Source organism: Botryllus schlosseri, chromosome 6 (genome assembly GCF_051294905.1).
Source record: "Botryllus schlosseri isolate E-star chromosome 6, Bs_hap1, whole genome shotgun sequence".
Lineage (NCBI taxonomy): Eukaryota > Metazoa > Chordata > Ascidiacea > Stolidobranchia > Styelidae > Botryllus > Botryllus schlosseri.
The window spans coordinates 23,907,275-23,925,882 of NC_137241.1; the positions used below are offsets into that span (position 1 = coordinate 23,907,275).

The 18,608-nt window shown below is 39.8% G+C and overlaps 2 protein-coding genes across 2 annotated transcripts; both read right to left on the minus strand.

The window, feature by feature from the left end:
- Positions 1-474: 474 nt before the first annotated feature.
- On the minus strand, positions 475-6,707 carry LOC145441653 (protein FAM8A1-like). The gene is made up of 7 exons (XM_080319572.1): positions 6,598-6,707; positions 4,994-5,137; positions 3,520-3,586; positions 3,344-3,458; positions 3,154-3,277; positions 2,312-2,454; positions 475-715 (listed from the first exon to the last, which is right to left on the minus strand). The coding sequence occupies exons 1-7, from the start codon at positions 6,631-6,633 to the stop codon at positions 580-582; spliced, it is 765 nt and encodes a 254-aa protein (XP_080175698.1). The 5' UTR covers positions 6,634-6,707; the 3' UTR covers positions 475-579.
- A 6,749-nt stretch (positions 6,708-13,456) lies between these two features.
- On the minus strand, positions 13,457-18,532 carry LOC145441660 (uncharacterized). Its single transcript, XM_080319576.1, has 2 exons — positions 18,095-18,532; positions 13,457-17,810 (listed from the first exon to the last, which is right to left on the minus strand). The coding sequence occupies exons 1-2, from the start codon at positions 18,420-18,422 to the stop codon at positions 13,684-13,686; spliced, it is 4,455 nt and encodes a 1,484-aa protein (XP_080175702.1). The 5' UTR covers positions 18,423-18,532; the 3' UTR covers positions 13,457-13,683.
- Positions 18,533-18,608: the final 76 nt, after the last annotated feature.

Consider the following 18,608-nt stretch of genomic DNA (forward strand, 5'->3'; position numbering starts at 1 on the left):
TGATTTTCCTACTTTCAAGCAAGATTATGTGCTAATCCCAATCACTGTCAAGAGTTGTTTTTGTTACTGCTTGTGGTCAATCCCGCTGTTAACGTCAAGTTTATGCAAAATGTGACGTATTCTCCATATCCGACTACTACTTATCATAGGACACGTGTAGAATCTTCTCCAAATTTTGGCCGTATCGAGCAATTCATTGTAATTGTTACGCACACTTCCACATGCCTGTTAATTCCTATCAGTGCGCCGAGATCCCATACTGCCCCACCATCACTGCACTAACAATGTAATTCTGTTCGCGCAACAGTCCACAGTTTGTTGAAAATGTTGAGATATTGAAACTGCCGTTGAATATGTATGAATAAAACTCTTAAGCACAGCATATAATTCCCTAGTAGTTCCTGTAGTCTGTCATACTGTTCCAATTGCACTAGTGAACCCCTGTAATACCTATTGATATTTAATAAAGTGAAGTTATGTTGACGAGTGCTCTGTATTTATTGCGACGCAAAATGGTAAAAGAGAATATTATATAATTTCAAACTGCAGCTGCATAAAAGAATCTGTAATTTCAAACAGCTATTCCTTTCTCACAACGATGCTGTTTGCAACTAGGTCATAAGTTGCCCGGCAGTGTTTGTAGAATAGCATAGACAGAAACACCGGAACCACAAATGTGATAGAGAAGTTTTTTAGCAGCGCCCGTATCCAACAACTGTAAAAACACGAAGAGCAATTAATGAGAAGTCTTCTGTCAAGAAGTTTAATTAGTTTAGTAAGAAACATGCATGAAGAGATATTTAAATTAGACCCCATTTTGGATCATCATTCCAAACGCATGCATTCGAAAATTTTCGCCCTGTAACTGTACATTATCAACTATTGTGCACACTGCACATCAGGGTTATAATGACTCGACTCGAGTCGCGATTTTTTGGTGACCCGACTTGACTCGAGTCATTTTCTTGAAAATGAAAAATGACTCGACTCGAGTCAATTTGCGTATTGACTCGACTTGTACTCGAGTCATTGCGCATGACTCGGACCAAGTCATATGACTCGAGACTAGGTCTACAAAGACAGGCATATCATCGTAATTTCGAAGGATAGTAAAGGTATCACACTATTATTATTTCATCATCAGTACTGATACTTAAAAGTGCTATTGAAAACTGTTACAAGTGAGGAAAATTAGTACATTATGAATGCGAAGCATTCGATATCACCGAGCAGAGTTGTAAAACGTGGGTTTCACAATTCACATGTCACTGACTCGGTACTGAACAGTCAACACAACGACTCGGACTCGAGTCAAAACAGTGTGACTCGGACTCGACACTCTACTCCGTGACCTGGACTCGGACTTAACTAGGTGGTGAATTGAAAATGACTCGAGTCAAAACTATAAAAGTGAGATTGAATTGCGACCCGGAACCTTGTGACTTGGTTACAACCCTGCTGCACATTGTAAACTTAGAATCTTAATTAAGTTAAGGGTGAGCTTTTCACATCGCGTGACGCACGTGTTCTGATAAATCTGGGGACATGTTGGTTTATGCGGTCCTGCAGACGTCTTGACGTTCTTCCCACGTAGCCACAATCACAGTGGCACCTATATTCGTACACTACATTACTTTGTTGAAGTGCAGGAAGCACGTCTTTGCGTGTTGAAGGGAGACGTGCAAAGACGTGCTTCCTGCACTTCAACAAAGTAATGTAGTGTACGAATATAGGTGCCACTGTGATTGTGGCTACGTGGGAAGAACGTCAAGACGTCTGCAGGACCGCATAAACCAACATGTCCCCAGATTTATCAGAACACGTGCGTCACGCGATGTGAAAAGCTCACCCTTAACTCATCCACTTAAGATTGATGCTGATCGATCAAAGGCCATTAATTCTGCCATCGGCAAACATCTGTTGGATAATCCGATTTGTGCGAATAATTATCGAGACGACCGATTTCGAATCGTAGGTCGAGGTCGTTCACAATTCCATTTGTGTGCCTTGGAATCAACTTTTATCAAAATACACCAACCAAAACTCTGTCAACAAAAGGAGTTCGTGTATCACCTAAAAATAGTACATTGAACGCTCTCTCATTCGAAATTTCATGCTGGTGACGTCATATTTTGTGATACGATTGTTGATATACAATGTTCTTTCCAATTCTCTACTAGTTGCTGACGATTACCCCTGACGAGTGTGAGCCGAAAATATTCGGGTTCATTTCAATATGAATATACTATTTAATTGTATATTGAAGTTCTGTACCTCCAAGAAGCTCTTAAAAATTCATGGAAAATCTCACTTTTTTGTAGGAAGTTTTGAGCCCGGATACACCATGACTAGCCGCGACTCGACATTGATAGTAGTGCTCACTTTGCACGCTACAACCTTGATTCTCATGACAAGCTTACCCGGGGTCGCACCATAGGCTGCAAGAAATTGAGCCTGAGAATAAACACCTTGATTAGCTATAAAATATAGGCGCATCGATGCTGTAATTGTTATATTCCCGAACCACTTGGAATAGCTTTACTTGTTAGTAAATAATATAGTTGGGTCACTTATCTGTAGGTATGGTATCATTAATGTATCATGTAAATCGAAAATACCTCATTACTACTGCCTAAGTTTGTACACAAGTACGAAAGAGTAGTATGGAATTTCTCCAAGCCACGTCATGACGAAAGTCTGATAACAGCGTGTACTATTAAGTTTTGATCATTAAAATGAAACAGTGACAATCCCGATCAATTAAAATTTCAACCAAAGAGGTCAAAAAGTAAAATGTGGAATAGGCCTAATACGATGTTGCAACCCCCACAAAACCTTTGTGCGATCCCATTTAGGGATCCACACTTTCACAGGATGCGAACAGCTGGTCCAGAACAAAGTAATTTCATTTGCAAAGGAAATAAACACATGAGCTAGAGTTGCTATTATTAACTTGATCGTCGTCAAAGAACCCTTATTAATGCGATTTGTGAATTGGATATGTCAAGACTGGATTTGGATTTGCAATAAAACATCGAGGATGGTATGATTCGCAGCTGCCATCCTTTGACAATCAGAGCGAAGATGCAGATAATCATCGGTGATACCCCATCTTCGGTAATGTAACCCTTACATCAAAGAAACTGCTCATACCTCATACCAGCTGGCAAGTAAACGGTACAATAGCTCCATTAACATCAACGTCCGCAACTCATCAAGTGTCATGTCTTCGTCGATGTAGTTATCGATAAATGCGTGTCGATATGTGAAATCAAACCTAGGTAAAGTTTGACATTGTAAACAGGATGTTACAATCAATGCAAGGCAATGAAGGCATACATACTTGGCGTCAGTGGCATATCTATACCATATTAGCATGAACGTTTTGAGAATCAGTAATATCGCAAAGTCTATGAATTCCGCAGCGATTCTTGACCAGACCGATGCCAATCTGTACGCTGCAATGGACTAAATCGGTCAGAATACCAAAGAATTAACACAAATGTAAAAATACAATACCCCTGTTAGGAGGATCGACAGGTGCGCTTTGTTGTGCTGATATACCAGTGTGCGTGGGCATTATATTCTGTACAACAAAGTTCCATATTAAAACCAACAGTCAATTGCACAGTTCATGATTTGGAATACAATAATTTACACTTTTCGCACAGCCTACCTACCAACTAGCATTGCTCGATTCCTCGAATGAAAGTAAACTTGCTGTGTTAGAGGAAAAACTAAAAATAGCGACCATATCCTTGAGGACTGAACTCACACTTTGTATAAAGTATAGGATGTAAGGAAACAGGTGCCGTTACCCAAAATTCAATTAGAAATGGGTCCTAGAATCGTAGTGTCAGTTGTATCTGAATAAGTATTCCATTTATGGTTATACACCTGGGTTATATTTGAATGCATTTGCATGGTAAGTTTTTAGTGAATAATTCAATTAATAATTCTATCCGAGGATTGTTACTGTTTCATCAAGTCTCTGAATTTCATTATCTCCTAAATCAAGAAGATTAGACATTCATCCATCGAGTGTCATAAATTGCAATAAGTAACATGAACTCAAATTGTGAAAGGGGTACAATGTGAAGCAGTGGTTCTTAACCTGGGGGTAATTACCCCCAAAGGGGTAATTTACCAATTCTTGGGGGTAATTCGAATTGACGTTTTTTATATGCTTATAACACTGCACTGAAGTATTTTCAAACGAAAATATGCAGGCTAACTTATATTTTGCAAGCTTGTATATATTTCGTTTTACTTAACACACGTTGCCGGCTGTGTTATCATAGTAACCATTAGTGATTTTGAGTAACAGGGCCGAATGTAGTTAAGTACAGTGGTGCTACGTATAAGTCCAATTTATTTTGCAGTAGTGTGGATCATATATTGTTGCGCAATGCGCATGCTGACAAATTGGAAGACAACAAGGGGGCTTCTAAGTTTAGCTTTACACCTTTGATGCAATAACAATATCGTAGAAATATATTCGTTAGTATTGAAAAGTGTAGTGGTGGTCTAGTCTAGTTGACCAGTAAAATTAAGTCTGCGAAATCATCAAATTGTCTTTGAAGAGACGATTTTGGAACTTCTTGGGTTCGCCTTCAAAATTATTAACCAATTGTTGTCATTATAATAGCATCGAACTTTCTGATTGAATTGCTTTCAACTTATTTCTGTGAGGTAGGATTTCCAGCAATGGTATCTATAAAAACGAAAAAAGATGTCTATACCTCCCCTTTGTCTAGATTTGACTACTGGATAACATGAAAACAGCATCAGCCTTCCCATTGACTTGATACTTTTAACATGCATTTCAGTGTACAAGTACATTATTACGTCTTCTTTGTGCTGTTTTACAAATAATTGAGTGCAAGCTGTTACTTGATACCTTTTGAAAGGGGGTAATTGCATCCCACCATTTTCTTCTTGGGGGTAACGACATGAAAAAGGTTAAGAACCACTGATGTGAAGAGATACTTACATTAGACGAAGAACCCTGTGTGATCTGTGATTGGGAATGGAAGAACTGCATAAAGCGATACTGACAACATAATGTGTAGTGAAAGTTGCATATTTTCTGCCATTCTTGCAATTGTTTCATGTATCTGGTGTGAGCGGCAGCCATCTAAAAATAGATTCAGAATTGCTGAATAATGGGAAGTGAGCAAACTCAAGTTGAAAATATTAAGCTGCAACATTTTGAGGTACATAACAACATTTTTATATCGACAATGAAATAATAAATGGAAGTTTCATTTGAGACAGACGTTTCATGTGAGACAGTTGTTTAGTATTCAAATATCAAATACATGAACAAACAGTGGACAACCCAGAAATCATAACTATATCAAGGTTTCTGGCTTGGTATTGTTGAAGCAGCTTTGTAAGGGAATTATCATGCTTCACAACAGGAACAGTCATTGTGTCCATTTTAACTCAGAAGACAACAGGTTTTTGTCGGATAAATAGCGTTGAATCATATGTCACCAATTGAACTGATCTAAATCAAAATAATACACTGTTATTTTGGTTGAATACTATATTCATATTGAAATGAACCCGGTTATTTTCGACTGAACCTCGTCAGGGGGAATCGTCAGCAACTAGTAGAGAATTGGAAAGAACAGAGTATATAAATAATCGTATCACAAAATTTGACGTCACCAGCACCTATTTTGGTGTATCAAACGGTATGCTTCTGGACGAAGCCCGCTGGTTGGCAGCAAAAATAGACACCAGTTGGGAATAAAGCCCGACAGTTTAATGAACCTTCGAGTCACAAGTCATCTCAAATTATCAGATTCTGAGCCAATTTAAATTCATCCAATATTTTCAATTGGAGTAGTATGAGTTCACGTATGGATAAATATGGAGATGGATCACAGGGCTATTGAGAAAATTAGAGATTTAGTGAAAGTTTAATTATACTTGTTTTGTTATTCGCTCAAAACATAAATTCATATTATCGAATTATACATCAAGCTTTTCAGTCGACTCTGATGAGACCTAGTGACACGTAACCTACATAGTTATGTATGTAAATTGATGACAATGCTCTATTTAATATAAGTATGCGAGTACAATTCAATGCAACCGACGTTTATTGACTGAAATGCTGGAAAGCTATATAAAGACAACGCTGACCTCATATTTGTGTATAGAGGAAATATTATAATGTTTGAATGTGTAGGAAAAATTTGTAACTTAATTTTATGTCTCAATTGCTAAGAAAAGATCGACTTTATTCAGACTATCCTCATCAGAACGTCGATTGCGCATTGTGCTGCGACGCTGTCATAACGCTGTCGTAACGCTGTCGTAACAATGCCGACTTCCAATTAATTTAAATTTTCGGAATCAGTGTCACAGTAGGGCCTACCGGTATACTATAGCTTTCGACATGGTCCGTTTTGGGTAAATTATTGACTCGAATTGCTAGCTATATGATTATTGTGGTATTATATAAAGAAATAAAATAACACGGTCCTTCTTCTGGCGTTACGAGTCCTCAAACAGCGATCAAAAGTGAGCATCCCTGTAGCACAATTGCAATTGATAAGTGAAATCACAGGTACTCGTACTTACCTCCACCTGCCCTTGATTCTCTTTACCTTTCGACATCAGAAAATCTGAGCTTCGGTATCAATATCGAATCTTCCCGGTGTTCATTCGCCGCTGCAGCTGTACGGTTGCCAGTAAACTCGCCCCAAAGTAAATTCGGCCCAGGCAAATTCGGCCATTACATCAGTAAATTCGGCCCACCGAGAATATTGTATTAAAATGTATTACCAAGCGTTAACATGAATTAATTACATAATTATACTATTATTAAGTGATTTGGATGTCAGGGTATGCGTAGATCGCGTAATCACGGGAGATAGCGCGGATATTCACGGGGACCGAATTTACCGACGGCCGAATTCACCGGTCAATTCACTGGTTACTCGGTCAATTCTGCCCTCGGAGAATTTTTTATAAAAATGTATTACCAACTATTAATGTGAATTAATTTCATAATTATATTATTATCAAGTGATTTGGAGAACAGGGTATGCGTATAAATATATATATGTATATTATATATGCCGATGTTTACGGGGCCAAATTTACCGACAGCCGAATTCAATCGGTATATTCGGCCCTCGCAGAACATTGTGTGAAATTGTATTACGAACTAATAATGTGTATTATATTACATAATTATAATATTATCTAACCTGAACCCTAACACTAATCCAAACCCTAATTCTAACCTAACCCTAATCCTAACCTAACCTAACCCTAATCCTAACCTAACCCTAATCCTAAACCTAATCCTAACCTAACCCTAATCCTAACCTAACCTAACCCTAATCCTAACCCTAATCCTAACCCTAACGCTAATCCTAACCCTAAACCTACTAATAACTAATAAGTAATAACTAATAATGTGTATTATATTACATAATTATAATATTATCAAGTGATTAGCAGGTTAGGGGTTAGGGTTAGGGTTAGGATTAGTGTTAGGGTTAGGTTTAGGGTTGGGATTAGCGTTAGGGTTAGGGTTAGGTTAGGGTTAGGTTAGGTTAGGATAGGTTAGGGTTAGGATTAGGGTTAGGATTAGGGTTAGAATTAGGGTTAGGGTTCAGGTTAGATAATGGTATTGTAACTGTTGTTGTTACTCTGGCCCTGGCCGAATTTACCGAGGGCCGAATTTACCGACGGCCGAATTCACCGACGGCCGAAGTGACCGAGGGCCGAATTCGACGGGCCGAATTTACTTTGGGGCGAGTTTACTGGCAACCCAGCTGTACAATAAGGGAATCAATCAATAACAATAAATAAATATTGTGCATTTAAAATACCGAAGAAAACAAAGTAATCAGCGAGTTGACGTAGCCTATATGTCCGGAGACGAACAACCAGACTAAAATATATGAAGCATTTTTGCAGAAAAAGGTTCATTAGTGAGTTTTTAGGTATTCAAAATAATTTTTCTGTATGATATCATTTACAGTGCTTCTATCTGGAGATGTAATTCAGGAATCACGCGGGGCAGCAACAAAATATAGAATTGGACGGGCAATTTTGTTGCTTTGCGAAAGAAATTTGGCTGATTTAATAGCTATACTACTTCACTACGCACGAATGTTCATTCGTAGCTCATGGTTAACGAAATGAACTGCATATGATCATGGCAATTAATATCTTTATATCCTTGTAGTAATGAATATGTGTAGCTTTTATAAATTCGACAAACGTGATGGGGCATTTCAACTTGAATAGGATGAAATCAATGGGACGACTGATACATTATCAGCCCGTTTGTAACACTATACCACCGATCCACGATTCTGACATGTCCATTAGCTTTTAGCATGTTCCTTGAACCAACTTATAGCGGCTTGCGCTTAGATCACATCAATTTGCAACTGCTGTACATTGCTATGCTTAGATTAAGAAACATTGACATCCACTCAGAGGCGATCAAAGTAGTCAAGAAGGCTACTCAAGTAGAAGTAGCCAAGCATTATTCTACTCAAGTACGAGTAGAAATGGTGCTTTCTAAATCAATCCGAAACTTATTCAAGGAAAAGTAGAATTTTGTTGTCTTTGAAAACTATTATACTCGGGTAGGTATCAGTATCAGTTTAATAATATTTTCATCATTTCAAAACACCACAAAACTGCGATACAATGAAAAGATATAGGAAGGTGTCGAAACGACTTGGAGTAGTCTTTGCAATCAGACACCCACCTTGGCCTAGGTCAGTGGTTCCCAACGTGGGCGATATCGCCCCCCAGGGGGAGATTTGGCGGTCTAGGGGGGCGAAAATAACGAAGGGGGCGATAGGGGGGCGAAAACGGACGAAGGGGGCGATAGGGGGGCGATGGCGCGTTAAAACGGCTATATTGGAATCAGCACCGTAACTGCCGCACCCCAAACCCCCAATTGGGGGGCCGAACTCGAAGGGGGCCCAAAATTATTTCGTGAATTAACATGAATTATAGAGCATTTTTTTAGAAATTCATGCAACTTTTTTTTTTAAAATTTCGCACTGCGTGCGATTTAGTATTGTCATATATCTTGATTTGGGGGTACCTTTCCTGTAACAAAAATACGCATAATTTATGGAAACGGAGACTTCGGCGTCGGCCATTACTGCGCCACGACACACCAATACATATGAAGGTATAGGCCATATAACATGCAACTCCAAGAAGTGTGCCAGAACGATCAACAGCAAGAAGACCTTGGACGAAAAGGAATGCCCTTGTGCTGACCGAAAACTTCGATATACATCTCTGTTTAATTGTCCTTAGGCGCCTCAATGGCTGGCGTTGAATGTTCCTGTCCTGGCGATCTGAACCCGACAAGACAAATGCCACCCCGCAGCGAAAAATTATATGCCACTAAAGAAATATCCATTTGAAACAATATGCGTCTTTTAGTTTGGTACGTTTTGGCGATATCCAATCTTTTGACATAGCAGATATAGGAGGTCACCACACTCAGCTCTACCGATAAATCTGATTACGTAAGCAGAGAGAGGATAAAAAATTGATAGCAATATATATATGCAATTCCCGACCATATTGACCAATTCAAGCATGAATCATATAAATTTGTCGCGTTTCGCGCGTTTAGGCGAAGTACGGTGACCAACTAAACAGTACACGAAATCTTATATGGTACGACAGAAAGCCCACTGGTTGAGGGGGGGGGGCTGGAGTTTGGTTTATCACCCTATTAGGACCCAAGACCAACGTTTTTTTTTTGGGGGGGGGCTGACGAAGCTCTGTTACGGTCCTGATGGGAGTTAAGTCAGAGAAATGGCCTTTTTTATAGTCAACTCACGAACATTTAGCTGTAGAAGTGTAATTTCGAGGTCGAGCCGAAAATTTGACCTTTTTTTATTAGTCAACTCGCCGGTGATCTCAGATTGTAAGCCCATTTTTTGGTTCCCAATCTTTGGGGGGCGATAATCGGTCTGGAGCTTCAAAAGGGGGCGATGAGACGAAAAGGGTTGGGAACCACTGGCCTAGGTGAAGTAGAGAAGAGGCGTGCACACTGAATGAAAATTAAAGCAGAGAATGTAAAAGGCAAGTGACAAAATGAGATGGCATGTGGCGGAAGGCGAGATCGATATGTTAAGTCGTGGTCCGGTAATCCCGTAGGCTGACTAGTATTCATTCAAATGAAATTGTTTGTACAAGTAGTATTGAATACGCTCTCATGGAACGTCAAAATCTGGAAACTGACATATGCGGACGGCGGAAAGAGCTGGGTCTATGATGTTCCTATACATCATATACATAGCCTACATCGGCGGCATAATGATTCGACCTAGCTATAGAACAGAACAGTTGGTCTATATATTTTTCATACCGGTGCACCTTGCAGAAAATTTGACGGTATGGCCAGCTGACGCAGTGGCGCCCTCCCTCGCATTCCAAGGCCCGTAGTTAGACCAATAGCAATATTTTATATCGGACACTAGATTAATGATTTGTGCGATTACAAAGGCAACTGAAAATATGGTGGATCGTATAATTCTATAGATATTGCTGAGTTCTATATATTTACTAGTAAACAACTGTGATGCAACGTACTGTTATATGGGCGACTGTCAGAGGTGGTCAAAGTAGTCACCGTCGCTACTCAAGTAGAAGTAGAAGTAACGCCGAAATTTCTACTCAAGTAGAAGTAGGAGTGGTGAATCACAAGTAAGTAAGTAAGTAGGTATTGTACGCTTATATTTGCCTGCAAAACTGAAAACTGTCAAGTAGAAGTAAAAGCAGTCCGCAATCATAACTACTTAAAAAGTAGTGTGAGTTGGCAAAATCTACTTCAAGTACTTCAAAAAGTAGAAGTACTTCGTTACTGACCACCTCCGGCGACTGTATATCGGAACAGAAGTTACATGCGTACATAAACCACGAAGCCGCTACATAAATAATATTTACCGAAACTTTCGTGGAAACATATTGCTGGTCACCCCCATTTCGCGCCAAGCATGATAAAAATTCTGGACTCTCTGCGAAAACAGCTCCGGAATTTTTGCTTCTTTATATGGTCTCTATTTTCTACTTCTACTTGGCAAATTGTAGGCTAAATAGCAGGGTTGTAATGACTCGAGTCACGATTTTCTAATGACTCGAGTAATTTTCTCTAAATACGAAAATGACTCGACTCGACTTGAGTCAATCTGTGTATGGACTCGACTTGGACTCGAGTCATTGCGCATGACTCGAACCAAGTCATATGATATCATACTCAGACGGCCAAGACCGACATTTCATTATAATTTCGAAGAATAGTAAAGTAACCACACTATTGGGATTTCGTCTATTGGTACTGGTGCTTGCAAATGCGACCAAAAACTGCTAAAAGTGAGGAAAATTAGTATATTATAAATGCGAACCCTTCGATATCATCAAACAAGAGTTATAAACGGTGGGTTTAACAAGACTTTAATTGGAAATTGAGCAGTCAACACAATGACTTGGACTCGGACTCGAGTCATAATACCATGATTCGGACTCGACCCTCTGATCGCTGACTTGACTCGGTGTTGAATTTAAAACGACTCGACTTGACTCGAGTCAAAACTATAAAAGTGAGATTGACTCGTGACTCGGAGCCTTGTGACTTGGTTACAACCCTGGTAAATAGCGAATTGTAAGTAAGAATAAGTCGCAAAATTTGACGAAGTACAGGTAGTGGGAAATTTGATATATATTGTAATGAATATGGAGGAAAACTACTTGAATAGAAGTAGAAGTAGATTTAATTCGTTACTGAGCATCTCTGCATCCACTTGGGCCTACCTGCCTACCGATTTTATTCATGCGATGAATTCTGCATCCCCTCACTTGGTGTGCAACTGTCGATTGTAACATTCGATAGTGCATATCTCTCTTTCGAAACGAATTATAGTAACTGTTCTGACGTCAGTACGTAGGGTATATACTGGGTAGATATATTATGTTCAATTGATATAGACCTCACAATGTCTTTTGGAATCGTGGTCGTCTGATCTCATGTATCGCAGTCTTGTGGTGGCGTGGTTTTATCGCTGTTGAAGACTTTGAAGCTTCTGCACGACCAAAATTCATCCTGAGATCCAGACCATTTCGCGCCGATTAAAAATCTACACGACCCCAGCCCAGTTATAAGAGCTACTGCTGTCTATAATACTATGCTTCCAGATTGTCTTTACCATTGACAATAGCTTCTGCTGAGCACTGTGTCCCATTATGAGCTTGTATAACTTTTCTGAGGCGCTTATTGTAAGAGCTGCAGAACTACAGAATTTTTAGGATTTATTTCTACAAATACAAGCAGTTCACGTTCGCCAAACAAGCATAACAACGACGTTCTCAACTACTGGATGAAAACATATGACATCTATCAGGGATATCTAGAAATTTCTAGATTCTAGAAACTTCTAGTTCTAGATATCCCTGACATCTATATATGGAATATAGTCCACACGATGGAATTGCTGTAAATTATCTGCACTTACAGATAGATGCAGGCATGCAGTGTCGCGTTAAATTGCATGCGGTAAGGTTGCAAAATCTGAACAAGGTAACTGCGAGTACACACTACAAACTGTATATTATACAGACCAATGAGACATCGTCAGGTCTATGGTTGCATTTAAAACAAAAATAAATTAAAAACAAACATGTTTAAAACAAGACCCTAATTTAAAACATGTTTTTTGTAAAAGTCATGACGTCACGGATATTCAATTGTGACGGCACAGTGGACAAAATATCTGTACTATAACTGCTGAACCGACTAATTTGAGCTCAGGGTTCCAACCATCCCATATCGATATACGTCGGCTAAATCGGGAGGTAATTGTCCGTAGGCTCATACAACATGTTTTTGGCAAGTATTTACACAATTATGGCCTAATTTTACAACTTAAAAAAACAAACATTTTAAAGCATGCGTGTGTTTTGCATGCACCGTTTAAAACACCGTTAGCTTTAAATGCAACCCTTGTCATGTCATTGCCACTCGAGACGAATTCAATGAGGTTTTAAGGGCGATGAGCTTCCCGATAAGAAAATTGCGTAATTCTATACTGATCTGACAATATCGAGCGCATATCATCGTTGTTCGTGACCTAATAATTACTTTTACGTATATCTGTGAAATCATATCCAACGGCAATATGAATCAATTATATTGATCCAGATATCAACACTAAGTCACATCATAAATGATATTTCGCACCAAAAACTGGCATTGAATGTAGTACAAAAATATGAAAAAATAGCACAGTTTATATTACAAAGTTTGTCAACACTGGTCGAACTTCCTTTCCGTTAAAATTCATAATAATATAATAATTTTGCATTATTACATTATTAAAATATTTCGTTGCTTTACTCCAATTTAGACTGACCCACTCATCCTCCAATCACATACACAATGAGAATATAATGTACAAAATAGCCCAATAGGGTCATTGCAAAATAGTTTCCTACAACAAATGTAGGCCCGCATGTTGCTGAAATCATGGAAGACATGCGTGTCTCATTCAAGTGCGATCTATCAACACATACAATTGAGATATGGCAGATGCATGAAAATTTTCACAATGATATTTTTCGAAAGTGTTTTTTCACAAATTGAATAAAACCGTTGCACACCTTGAAAGAGCAGGGTCAATCCAAGTCAAGCAGCAGTAACTCGGCCTCCAAAAGTTGGAGATACACAGCGGTGCACTCTATAGAGATTTGTTGTTTCAGTATATCCGAATCCGTTGAAAACGCTTCCCACAAACTTTTAGTAGCTTGTTGATATGATTTTTGCGATAGATTTCGTCTCAGGGAACATACGCTAAGCAACAAATACGCATGGCTTGGATGCGAATGCAGCGCGTGCCTCGTTTTCCCCGGTTCCGTCTCCAGGAATCTGTTGAGATATTTCTCCGCCTTCTTGTATTTTTTCAGCCCTATCAAACACTTGGCGATGTTGAGAGTTATTGGCTGTTTCATGGCAGTAAAATCAGCGCCTTTTTCTTTCATGATTTTGAGCGACTTCTTGAAACTCTTCATCGCCTGCTTGAAATGCTCTATCGCTAGCAAACAATTCCCGCAGGCGTAGTAAAAGGATTCCACCGTTTCGGCGTACACGGACCCCAAAACGTCAGAATTATTATCTAAAGCTGCTCTCATATTCGTGGCGCGATCAAGGACTTCAGAAATCATGTCAGGTTTGATAAGAGATTTGTCCACTTCCACTTCGGCCTTTGCCGCCACAGCCAAAGTTGATCTGAGCACTATTCCGACGGCGGATACCATCGAGTCATCATGATTGTCCATCGATTCCATGTTCAAGCCATCCTGGAACGCAGTACTCGCCATGAAGACGGCTTCTTGATAGTTTCCAAGGCTGAAACTACACCGGGCAGACTTGACTCGAGCGTGAATCATTGTGTAATCCTCGTAAGCTCGACTCTTCCTCCGACGTTCTTTGATAGCAGAACCCCGATTTAGGTATGAGTTTGCCTCTTCCCACCGTCCTAGTTTGGCTAGACATATCCCGATGTCTTGTATGATAGCGTTCGAATCAACGTATACGATACTTGTAATATCCAGGGCGAGTTTCTCTTGCAATTCCAGCGCGTCGTTTAATAATGTCAATGCTCTTTCGTGGTTTTGAACTTTCATCCAACAACTCGCCGTCGTAGCCGTCAGGCTTGCAGTTTCCTGAAGTAAATCCGTCGATAAGTCTACATGCAGTTTCAGTACCTCGTAAATATCAGCCAGGAAGTCGAGAAATGGTATTCGCTGATGCTGATTCGGTTGAGGTACATTTGAACTGTCTGCTTTACTCAGAAACTGTTCGACGACGTATTTCGCAATCTTCACGCAACAATGCAGAACCGATATCTTTGTTGTTTGACTTTGCTGTGCCAGCCAATCTTTCAATGCTTCAATCGTACTGTTCTCCCTTTCAGCAGTACATCTGTACAAACTACCGGCAAAAACAATTATAGCGCCCGATATACTAAAAGCATCTCGGATGTTGCAGTACTTCGCTGCTTGACAAAAGTAATCGCAGTCTTGCACGCAACTGTTTCTCAGACACTCATCGCCGTCTATGACATCAAGAATATTACGACTTATTGACTTCTCCGCATTTCCATTGTTTGGACCGCCGGAAAGTTCAACGGTTGATTTACAGAGATTTAATATTTTTCCGTATCCTTTAGTTCTGAAGAGACCGGTTTGGATAACACGGATGAGTATGGACTTATCTCTTTGGAGTTCATTGCCAGTAAAGATGTATTGCTGACACAGGGTGTCGAATGCCAGACTAGCATGAAAAACGGCCTCTCGTTCGCAATCCTGTTTACGTGTTTCTTTTCCACCATTGTGCAACGCCATCATTGGTGACATAGATCGTGATATCACCGTAACGCCGGTTTGTATCATACTGAGTATAGTCGAGTCGTTAGCTTGAGTTCGCAGAAGAGAGGAAATCGACTCACAAGCTTCTTTGCTAGCTTCGCCTCCTCTGTTCTGCCACAGTTTACATTGGGCTGAGATCAAGAGCACTTGGGCCGTAGTATAAGTAGACAGCGAGCTTGCAGACTTCATAACGTCGTCGCAATATTCTTGTGCGGTCTCAATTTCATTCATCTTGAAGTAACAATCTGCTAGCTGCAGCGACCACATGAGTTTGTGCTCTTCGAGGCGTTTCTCCTCCCCTTCACTCATATCGGTAATTGACGACGCCAATTCCAACGCCTTTTCTAAAATTTTAACGCACTCACTGAAGTTTCCCAATTTGAAAAGACAATTACCCTGTCTGGTCGATGCTTTAAACATGATTTCATGTCTTTTTGCGGTCATTGATTCGAACTGCGAAAGCAGTTCTGCGCTCGCAAGATAAGACAAATTGTAATCCTCAAGGTAATAATGGGATTCGCCGATTCCGTCTAACACTTCCAAATATAATTCGTCGCCTTGATGCGAAAACAAATCCTTTCTGGACTCAAATGCCTTTTTTACCTGCTCGAGATGGTCTCTTGCTTGCGAATAATTTTTCAGCTTCAAATTGTTTATTCCAAGCAGATACTGAATAAAATGGTAAAATTTTGACTGATCTACTTCGGGGAGCGTGCACAATACAGCCATGCTACGTTTTAATGTGGCATTTGCCTCGTCCAGGCGTTGCACTTTGCTGAGGCAAAGTCCTTTCATAAAATGTTCAAAAGCGGGATTGGTCCTTTCGTGACCCTGCGAGCTCGCACTTTCAAGAATGTCCAGTGCATCCTGATACCACCCGAAATAGGATAAAATCTCTGCCTTATCGGCGATGTCTTCCATCTCTATAGGCAAACTTTTAATTACTGAAATATTACCGGATGAATTCAACAAGCTATTCTTTACTTTCTGAATCCCGGATAGCACGAACAGCAGTTTTATTACCTTTTGTTTCTTCAAGCTGTTGCAAGTGGATGTTTTGTTGTCATCGGCATTACGCGACAAAGACAAAGAGCCTCTCATGCGGCTTTCACACGCGATTGCAAGACCGATTTGTAGACTACAACCGGCTTTGTGATCGAGGAATCCTTTTGATATAAGAGTTTTAACAATTGCGAAGGCTGAATTTTTCTCGATGTGTCCAATGTGACCGAGGGCGTCAACTAATTGAAATATTTCATCACCAGAAATAGAAGACGCTTCTGCAACATCGTTATTCTCCACGAATGCACTATGAAACGAAAAATTCTTCGGCTCGAGCTTTGAAAGCTTTTCAAGAATAACATTTTTGAAATTCGACCCGTCAACTCCTTTGGAGTATATTTCTTTACGCGTGCGTTTCTTGAATTTCTTGTGTACGCTGTCACTTCCCGCGATGTGTCGAGTTCTAGTCAGCATTTGCGCTAAATACTCACCATAAGATTCATCGCGTTGACAAGCTATTGCGACCATATCGTCCACGGTCTTTATCAGTGATATATTTATATTCATAGGTGTTATTGATTTCGCGACGGCAAAATCGTAAGATGAATCCAGCCATTGTTTTGCAAAAGATTCCGATCCATCTCCACCAGTTTTGCTTTCATTCTTAGTTTGTATATTTCCAGAGAATAGGATGACTTGGAATATCAATAAATACCATTGAAAGTACTCGACTGTTTCGGCGTAATTTTCTTTCTTTTTGATACTGTTTTCCAGTACAACTGCTGTGAATAAATCATTATTTGGTGGAAAATCACCAGATCCACATGTTCCCAAATTGAAATGACTAAATTTACATGGCGGTGATCCTAGAATATCGACGCATATCCCAGAAATGCCCTTCTCAAGATCCGCATAGTCATCAGTAAACGAAGATGAAATGTTTTTAATTTTCGATACGTATTTTTCGAGACTTTCTTTTGTTTCCTTGTTCGGTATGATCTCATCGTTCTTTAGCTCCACCTCCAGGCGTTGTCGCATGACATCAACTTTCGTCTGTACTGTTCGCGACGCCTCGTACAGGTCACTTGAAAGAGATTTGCCGCCAGATAATCGCAATAATTTTCGGTGAATACTTTTCATTTCTTTCAAAATTTTTGAAGAATTGCGACAGGTGCTTTCAAGAGATGCTCGAAGAAATATGCAGGCCTTCAGTAGACTCGTTTTGTCTGGGATGTATTTAGCGTTAACTCTCGCCAATTCAGCGAATATCTGTGACTTTTCTTCCAAAACGTCACTGCATTCAACGGTCTGGGATAATCTTTCGAACTGTTTGAACAGTGTTCGCTCCTGTATCCACAACGGATCCAATTCCCCTATAAAACACGAAAGCTGTCAACGTAGGCTACACCACAAAAAAGAGAAATTGATGGAGCACATAAAACAGAATAAGTGGAATCAATTCTTTAACGAAAAATGGGCGCAACGAAAAGGGACCAATGCCTCTTCTCTTCGAATTTCGTCGCATCAGTTGTTTTCGCAACGTCGCCATGCATCATAAATTTTCACCCCGTCCCTTAATTTTTTATCGTAGCTACACGCCTATCTTTAGAAACGATTTTAAAATAAGTAGGTATATCCTATAACTTAATGGACTTACCGATTAGCTTTTCTATATCCTTAGCAATATTGCTTTCCTGAGCAGCTAAATCCATGGTTTCGATGTGGCGAAGGGAGATTTTACATCTTGGTAAAAGTGTGGAAACTGCGTCACTAAATGATTCCTTGTCTTGGACAGCTTTCAGTAACACATCTGAGATAAGTTGGGCCGCTTTCAGTAGATATTTTTGGTGGCGTACTCTAGAATCCTTGCACGCTCCGCATAAGACTTGGAAAGCCTTCTCCACCGTAGTGATATAATCCTGATTACCGTATGCTACTTTCGCCTGTTTGATGTTGTCCCTGACAGTCGGTGATCCCAAAAGCATATTTGCAATAAACGTATATAAATGCTACAATATTAAACAAAATTGTTACTTTCGGGTTAATGTCAGCCAGTTTTCGAATTCACAGCGTCAACTGAGGTGAACGCCTACAATTTAGCTTCAGCATTGCTTCAGGCGAGTGATTATATGACATGAGAAACACGTGACCAATTTGAAAACTGTTACTCA